Raw genomic sequence first — 9,379 nt, 5'->3', positions numbered from 1 at the left:
ATATCAAAGGATAAATAAAAGTATCAAAAAGCTAGCCTAAAGCTAAAAGTAGTAAAAGGCCAGCTAACAACTAAAAACAGAAAAAGGCTAGCTAAATGTTAAAGTAGCAAAAGATTAAATAAAGCAGCAAAAGGTTAGCTAAAATAAATTTAAAAAGCTAGCTAAAAGATGCAGAACTGTGGCTAAAAGATACATGAGACTAAATTGTTAAAGCAGATTTTAAAAAGACTTTCTGAAAAAATGTTAATAAATGTCTGAGGGGAAAATATTTGTAAATGAAAAGTTAAAACATTTTGGATAAAAGTTACAAAAACCAAAAGTCACAGCACTTGTCTCCTGAATGAGCCGAATGTTTTGTTTTATGAGCTAAAAGGACAAAAATAGAGCAGAAGTAGTTCGATAGTAAGAAACAGTCAAAGTTCACACAAAGAGCAGAAATAATTAAAAATGTTGTTTCTGAGAGGAACGTTTTTAAAGATTAACCCAGTTTCAGTGAATTCAAACCCTCGTCAGCCAGAAGTCCTTGAGGCTGGAATGAAACTGCGTCTTATCAAATACCTGAACCGGGACGGCCCAGAACGGGGAAGAAAGGAGGTTCTGTAAGTGTCTGCTTGCAGTGCTCTGTTAACTCTGGCCAAACCGGAGCCACGTGACCGAAACCAGGAGCCACAGAGGCAGGGAGGGTTCCTGGCACCTGCAGGGAGTCCAGGAAAACCACCTGAGTCCAGTGAGCAGGAACAGAAACTCATTAAAGCGTGAAGGAAACAAACCACAGGGTAAAGCTGACCTGGAACACGTCAAGGGGTCGGTGTTTTTAGCTCTGGTAGAAAATAAGCCGAAACTTTTAAAGTACCAGAATATCTGGGAATATTTTCAGGAATGGATGAAAGCAGCGTTTAAAAACTGAAACAGAGAGCAGGTGTGTTTATATTTGTATCGCCCATTAACAGAGTAAATGCTTTAGTCTCGGTGTGAACCGTGAAGTCAATGATCCTGATTCTGGAGTCAATCACATCCAAGATGGCTGCCTCACCTTCTCCCGACATCGAACAAGACAGAGCATCAAATTATTTTAAGGTTTGATCAAAAACGTCTCCGACTTCACCCGCTCGCAGCAGAAAACTGAGTTTAGCTCCACGGCCCTCTGGGCCTTTCAAAATAAAATATAAACCATTTGAAACAACCAAAAAGAAGTTGGAAAGATCAAAGGAATATATATATTTTTAAAATCTGACCACGTCAGGTGGAACATTTGCTGATGGTTGATTTTGGTCCAGGTTCAGGCAGGACTGGACCTAAAACTGAAGAATTCAGCGTTTTTTTTTAAATCATCCTGTATTATCTATGCAGGGTGAAATTAAATAAATAAATACGTCATAATTAAATTATTTAATTATTCAATACATCATTAAATCATTAAATATACAATTAAATTATTAACTATCAATTAATCAATTAAATGTCCGATGAAATTATGGGGTGCCCTTTGTAAAGTTACACAGTCAAAAATTAACATCAATATTTTGGTTTATTTAGCTTTTAATAAGGAAAAATAAAAGGTGTTTTTTTTTTCAAAGTCATATTTTCACCATGTTATCCATAAAACTTTCACTTTTTCAATGGAATTACTGAAATAAATCAACTTTTTTATGATATTCTTATTTTATGACCAACACCTGTGTATATATTAAAAGAGAAAGGAGGGGGCGGAGTCTGTCTTTCCCCATCACTACTGTCAGGGAGCTTCAGGGAGGCGGATACCTGAGTGAGTGGCGTGGATTGTTTATTTAAAATAATAAAGCGCGACCCTAACCGAGCCTTTAGTCCAGCCCTTTGGCAATCCTGAGCGGACCAGGCCACCGGGAAATGTCCCGGTGCTCCCGATGGCCCGTCCCCCCCTCAGCACAATGCTCTGGTTGGTCGTCTTCCATCAATCAGCCAATCGTGTGTCGTGCACAATGTTACGTTGAAAACCCACGAAAGAGTGAGTCCGCGAAAGCCGAACCGCGAAGTATCAAGGGACTATTGTACGTTTTTTTCTCCACGGACTAACATTCGTGTTGTCGTACGCAGTTGCGAGCTCTGCTGGATGAATCCACAAAAACTGACGCCTTGTTTAAAATTGTGGAGAAGTTATAGGTTTCCACGGTAACGCTGTGGTCGTGACCGCTGCTTAGACGAGACCAAAACGTCGAATCCGCCGTGGTCGTCATCCCAGGTCACTTGCCAGCGCTGTGATTTTTGTATTTCGAGTTGAACGCAATAATTATTTTTCCTAAATGGCGGGTTTGTCTGTTTGGACCGATGTTCGTTCTCTGCCGCACGTAACTTTACGCTGCGACTCTGAAGGAACATGCACCGACGCGACGGCTCTCTGCTCCTCGCCATTGTTACTGTTGACGATTTAAGCGTGCGACCACAGAAAAATTACCGACCTCAGCCGTCGGTGCGCACGTGTGACTTCACGTAAGTTGAGTTTCCATTAAAACCAAACCAGGAATTTCCAAAAACCTGGTTTCAGAAGGTTTGGCTGTCAGACAAAATGGCCTGTTGTCGTATCCATGAACGGCCAAAACGCCACAGAAATTCTACGTTTTCGCCTAAAAACTGCGTAAACCAAGCCTGGATGAGTAACCCCAGGAAGGTCTCATCAGCCACACTTTCATTTTATTATGGTGGCTGTAATATTTTTATTTTGTCAGTCGTTTTAAATGCTCCGGTAACCTCACGGGAACAATACTGCCCTCTAGTGGTCAGTAGAAACTACCTTATTGAAATCCCATTATAAATATCTTGTACTTCATATCATAAAATACTGCAGACCTTTATGCAACGTGTTTTATTTCACCTTGATATCTCTTAACTTTATTTTATAATAGCTGAATATGTGATGCTCCTCTTTACACCTGCGGGTGCTGTACATCTCACCTGATGGAGGTGCGCCCAGGGCGGCAGGGCATCCGTCGCTCAAACCACAAAACGGTTTTGGTTCTGAAGGGCGAAAACTTCCTGCGGTAAAGCTTCGTGCAACGAGCAGATCCTCATTACGGCCGACTCCTGCTGGCTCCACCAAACAAAAGACGCCAGCAGAGAAACAGACTCGTGGAAGTTTGACCAAAAGTGAAGCCTCGTTTTCTGCTTCTACTGTTTTTTTAAACTCAAAAATCGTTTGGGGGCACACTGAGGGGGCAAAGGTTTTATTTTTTATTTATTCCATTCCTTGAAATGCTGAAAATAAATAAATAGTTTGTCCATTAATAAAACTGAATTGTGGAGTTTTTCAAAATAAAGGTCCTGAAGGAGCTAAAATGTAAATGTGATTATTATTTCAGGTCGAGATGACTAAAAGATTGACTTGTTTATTGTAGATAAAATATTATGAAATAGTATTTTAAAGGCGTTGAGGCTTCATGTCAGTGTCATAAAGGGCCTTCTGAGGGTTAACAGGAGCCATAGATTCTTCTGAAAAGAACATCTGTGATTCAGAAGAAACCGAGGATTTAGGAGACAGATCAACTCCGCCTGGACTCAGACGGGCAGTGCTGAGGGGTTTGAGCAACAAGGACGTGGATGGATTCATAAACAGTGACAAAAGAATAAAAAACGTTTAATGCAAAGTTGAGATTTAAAAGTCACAACGCATCATTTCAGACGCCAAAAACACTTCCATTCGATTCCATTACGTGTTTTTTTTTTTGCCTACTGCCGTCTGCTGCAGGTGAGATACTGACTACTCACAAATCAAATTTTACACCCCGAGCTGAAGTTATTAAAATGCTAAAACGTGGGAATCACGCGAGAGTTCTGCAGAATTAAACGCTGGTTTGAACAGAAACCATTCTGTGAAACTAAACTCCGAGCGGAGCCGACGGCACCAGAGGATTAAAAAACAAAACTTAAGATTTTATGGAAAAAAAAAAACATCTTAAAGAGTTGTGACATTCGGTCACGTTTTATAGTTTTATTAAAATCAACAAGGAACAAACAGCTCTGCTGCAGTTCGATTCCTAAATCTGGTTTTACACAAAATTTGTTTTTAAACTCGACTGGCGAGCAGGATTTTAATCAGCGACTAAACGGCTCTGAAAGTTTCTGGTGGATCAAAACCCAGTTGTTGTTTTTTTTATTTAATGGTAAATTTAAAATTTTTAAAACAACTAAACTTTTTTGGTTCTCCACCAAATAAAAAGACGATCCTTCAAGGAACGCGTTTCACCTGCGTTGAGACTTTAATCAAGATGGCCGCCACAGCCACATCTCGTGAGATGCATTAACACTCAGAGAACGTGTTGTGAAAAACTCTCAGCTACTACCACACCAAAGTTTAGCTCAACATCTGAACAACTGACTAAGTTGTTACTTTCTCTGGGTTTGCTAATGTTGATGCGCTGTGGCGGCCATCTTGAAGAGGGTTGCTCCAAACATTAGTCACGTGTAAACGTCATCACTTCCTGAGTTTTGTTAATTAGCGGCGGGTGATAAAACTTTTTTTTTTTTTTTTTTTACTTTATACAAACAGTACAGAATACACAACAAATGATAAAATGAAAATAAGAGTGAACGGAACAAAAAGAAGTCAAATCGAAATTTAATCAGGGATTTTAAAACGTTAATATTTTTGTTTGTTTGTTGTTTCATCGGTACACAGTAGAACCGAGTGCAAATTAAGCTTAAAATAAGCTATAAAACATTTTAATTTGCATTAATGAGTACGAACGTTGCCGTTCGTGATTTATTTAACGTTGTTTTTTATACGGGAGGTGGATGTTTAATTATACGGTCTGTCCATCGGCACAAACATAAACTTTCTCTTGTCCCCGCTCATAACTTCTGATATGCTCAAGATAATTTGATTAAACTCCGCCCATAACTTCTGATACGCCTAAGATAATTTGACAAAACTCCGCCCATAACTCCTGATATGCCGAAGATAATTTGACAAAACTCCGCCCATAACTTCTGATTTGCTGAATTTGACTAAACTCCGCCCATAACTTCTTATTCGCTGAAGATAATTTGACGAAACTCCACCCATAACTTCTAATAAGCTGAATTTGATTAAACTCCGCCCATAACTTCTGATATGCTCAAGATAATTTGATGAAACTCCACCCCAACTTGATACGCCAAAAATAATTTGACAAAACTCGGCCCATAACTTCTGATTTGCTGAATTTGACTAAACTCCGCCCATAACTTCTGATTCGCTGAAGATAATTTGACGAAACTCCGCCCATAACTTCTGATTTGCTGAATTTGACTAAACTTTGCCCATAACTTCTGATTCGCTGAAGATAATTTGATGAAACTTCACCCATAACTTCTGATACGCTGAATTTGATTAAACTCCGCCCATAACTTCTGATTCATTGAAGATAATTTGATGAAACTCCGCCCATAACTTCTGATGCGCTTAATTTGATGAAACTCCACCCATAACTTCTGATTTGCTGAATTTGACGAAACTCCGCCCATAACTTCTGATGCGCTGAATTTGATGAAACTCCACCCATAACTTCTGATTTGCTGAATTTGACTAAACTCCGCCCATAACTTCTGATTCACTGAAGATAATTTCATGAGACTTCTTACACGTATGCGTCATCGCTACACGTTTCCAAGGTCACCGATCAAGGTCAAAGTTAAAGCTCTTGGCGTGTTGCTGTATGATAGTTTGTCGACGGGCGAGCTATGTGCCGTAAGCCGTAACGACTCGCAGAACGTTTCCAGAGCAGAAGAACGTGAGGGAACAAATGAGAATGAAACGTAAAAATATATCCATCCTCTGAAACGAGCTTGAAGGAGCGACAGATTGAGGTCACAGACGTTCGTAGAAACGTCAGGTTTGTGACTTCCTGTTTGGTCTTTCACCTCGTTAGAAGAGGAACTGACTGTCAGCTCACATTTCCCACAGAACGACTCCAGTGGGAGCGAACGCTTTCATAATGGTCTTAAAGGAACGTTGGGACGTCTTTTTCCTGCAGAGATGAGTCAGAGCAGCTGCTTCGTGGTTCCTGTGTGAAGAACGTGCAGATTGATCTTCACGTGCTCTCCAGGACTGATAAGAACGAGTCGTGTTGATGAACAGCTGATATGGATCAAAGAATCGAGGAATGTTTTCTGCACATTTAAATATTTCAACAGGTTTGGAAAAGTCAATCCAGTTGGTGGTAAAGGTGTACGGAGTGAACGAACATCATCTCCATAAGAAGAACTGGATCATTGCTTTACTTTTATTGTCAAGACTCAGGTTGAGTCCAGAGACGAACTGCAGGTCCCTCTCTGACCTCACTTCCTGTTTGTCCTCCATGAGCGGTGCAGGCCTGCAGGGGGACACGGCTGCCCTCTAGTGGAGCGGACAGGAGCTGCACCACGTGGGGGGCCAGGCTGCAGGTTCCAGAGTTCTGATGAGGGAGGTCCAAAAGGAGCGGGTCACAAACGCATGTGGAGTAAAGAATATCCAACCTGTTCAGGTATCAGTGACTGACCAGGTGACTTGTTGACGGAACCGAGGCCTGAAAGTAGTTTGATTAGAAAACATTAAAAAAGATCAAAGTTGTTCAACGTTTATTCTCAGGTTTCAAAAAAAAGTTCAGAAGAACTTCAGTTTGTCAACAATCAACAAGCTTTGCTTTGATAAGACACAGGAAGGCCACAGAGACACAGGAAGTCCACAGAGACACAGGAAGTCCACAGAGACACAGGACGTCCACAGTCACACAGGACGTCCACAGTCACACAAGACGTCCACAGAGAAAAAGGACGTCCACAGAGACACAGGAAGTCCACAGAGACACAGGACGTCCACAGAGACACAGGACGTCCACAGAGACAGGACGTCCACAGTCACACAAGACGTCCACAGAGAAAAAGGACGTCCACAGAGACACAGGAAGTCCACAGAGACACAGGATGTCCACAGAGACACAGGACGTCCAGAGACACAGGACGTCTACAGAGACACAGGACGTCCAGAGACAGGACGTCCAGAGACAGGACGTCCACAGAGACAGAACATCCACAGAGACAGGACGTCCACAGTCACACAAGACGTCCACAGTCTCCACTGATGTCCACAGAGACAGAACATCCACAGAGACAGGACATCCACAGTCACACAAGACGTCCACAGTCTCCACTGATGTCCACAGCCAACATGGTCCCTTCATCGTGTGCTGGTGTATACAAGTACGCAGTGTCGTCCTCGTAGATGATGGTGACCGTCTCACCAGGACCCGACGCCGCTGCAGTCGTCTGCTGATACGCCTGAAGGAAAAACAAATAAAACACGTTTCAAAACTAAACCAGAACGAGAGACTGGCAGCAGCAGGACTGACGAGGACGAAGTTATTTAAGGTTTTTTTTTAAAGCAGAACCCAAGCTAAAAGCTAAAACAAAATGCTAGCTAAGAGCCACAGGAGCAAAAACTTTAGCTAGCAGCTAAAAGAAGAAAAATGTTCAAAGTAAAAAGTAGCAGAATAAAAGTAGCAAAAATAAACTTAAGGCAAAAAAATAACTAAAGCTCAAAGCAGCAAAAAGATAGCTAAACATAGAAAACACAAGCTAAAAGCTACAAAAGCTAAATTAGCATTTTGTTTTTTGCTAAACACCACAAATAGATGGTCCTCTGAAAAAACTGACACTAAGGTGTCAGGAGTTAGCTAAAACAGTAGCTGAAAGCAAGCTAAATGCAGCAAACAGCTAAAAACTCAAGGAGTAAAGGGTAGGTAAAAGCTAAAATGAGCTCAAAGCTAAAAAGGGGAAAATTACTATTTTGAAGCTAAAAGAAAAAAAAAAGCTAGTTAAAGAGTTGCACAAGTTTGGCTACACACAGCCAAAGATGAGCTAAAAGCTAAAGTGGGTAAAATGTAGCTGAAGTACAAAGGCTCAGTCTAGATTAAACTTTAGCTGCTAACGGAGGTAAATACCCTCTCCAGCAGCTGCAGCCGCTCCTCGTTCAGCAGGTTGTTCTGCCGCAGCTGGCTCACGGTGTTTTCCAGACCCAGGAGCTTCTCCAGGTGCCGGCGGTGTCGCTGCTGCAGAACTTTGACCTTCTTCTGCAGCTCGGCTACGACGGCCTCCAGCTGCTCCTTGCTCAGGCTGGTTCTGTGGTACCTGTTGGAGCCGAACCCAACCGGACAGACAAACCAAAGTTACAGGTTTTCATGAATGAAAAGACTCAGGGGGCGGACCTCACCGGTGCTCCTCCAGCTGCTGGTCCTCCTGCTCCACGTCCTCCGGCGCGGCTCCGTCCCCCTCCTCAGAGTCGAGGGGCTCCAGAGTCAGGACCAGGGACGAAGTCGGGACGTGTTTGGACACGATGGGCAGGGTGGACGAAGGCGGGACGTGTTTGGACACGATGGGCAGGGTGGACAAGATGGGCTTGGAGCTCAGAGCAGAGGACAGCACCGTGTCCGGGGAGACGGAGAACCGGGTCGAGGTCTCGCTGGGGAGAACGTTTGGTATGGTCTCAAAGTAGGCGATGACCTCCTGACATTCGTGGACCTTTGAGAACTCCTCGGCCCAGGAGGGTCCGGACTCTTCAGGTCTGGGCAGGTCCAGGACCACCGACGGGCCCACTCCTAAAATGGCCGCAGTGCTTCGTTTAACGAGCTCGTCCTGCGTTTCCGGCACCAGAACCAACTGTGCACCGTCCATGCTGTTGATGGGACCATCTTCTCTCTGACAGAAAGTCAAAGGGACATTTAGACCCGTGTCCACTGTGTCCCCTGGTCCCTGTGGGTCCACCTGAAGAGAACTGTAAGGTCCTCTGATGTCACCCGGGTCCAGACCGGACTCCGCAGGCTGTGACTGGTCGACAGAAACCTCAAACAGCTGAACCGTGTGGAACCCATGTTCAATCTGCACGCCGTCCAAAACGGACGACCCGTCCCCCGACCCGGTCCGACCCGTCTTCACTCTGAGGCGCTTCGGCTTCCTCTCGGTCTGATCCGCGGCTTTCCGTTTCTAAACCGAAACAAGAAACGTCTGTTTTGATCAGAACCGTTGATTCGTTGAACTCGTTGACTTAAGTTTCAGATTTTTTTAATTAATAATTCAGCTAAACTATAAACTAAACGCTGAGCTGAAAGAGCTGCTACAAGGTGAAACAGCTGGAACAACAGCTAAAGGCTAGCAAAACAGAAGCTATAAGGAAAAATTGAGCTGACGCAAAAGCTAAAATTTAACATACAAGCAGCTAAAAGCTAAAAATTAACCTGTAGCTAACAAGCTAATGTTTAGCAAACCAGCTAACAACTAAAGATTACCAAACCAAAGTATATAAGCTAAACTTTAGCAAAACTGTAGCTAAAAGGTCAAATTTAGCAAACCAGTGGCTAATCAATAGCTACAAGCTAAAGTTTAACAAACCAGCTAA

At 42.9% G+C, this 9,379-nt stretch overlaps 1 protein-coding gene across 1 annotated transcript in view; it reads right to left on the bottom strand.

Moving 5' to 3' along the window:
* Positions 1-7,070: 7,070 nt before the first annotated feature.
* The window catches only part of LOC119411024 (THAP domain-containing protein 5), a 16,053-nt gene continuing 13,744 nt past the window's right edge, over positions 7,071-9,379 (bottom strand). The window contains exons 4-6 of the mRNA XM_037677947.1: positions 8,198-8,967; positions 7,929-8,115; positions 7,071-7,266 (exon numbers count right to left, since the gene is read on the bottom strand). Coding sequence (XP_037533875.1) covers positions 7,114-7,266; positions 7,929-8,115; positions 8,198-8,967 — 1,110 coding nt within the window. The 3' untranslated portion in view covers positions 7,071-7,113. The remainder of the gene's footprint in view (positions 7,267-7,928; positions 8,116-8,197; positions 8,968-9,379) is intronic.

Source organism: Nematolebias whitei, chromosome 6 (assembly GCF_014905685.2).
Source record: "Nematolebias whitei isolate Nwh7 chromosome 6, NemWhi1, whole genome shotgun sequence".
In the NCBI taxonomy this organism is placed as follows: domain Eukaryota; kingdom Metazoa; phylum Chordata; class Actinopteri; order Cyprinodontiformes; family Rivulidae; genus Nematolebias; species Nematolebias whitei.
Note: the sequence above shows the minus strand (reverse complement) of the source record. Positions and strands in the feature narration are given on the sequence as shown.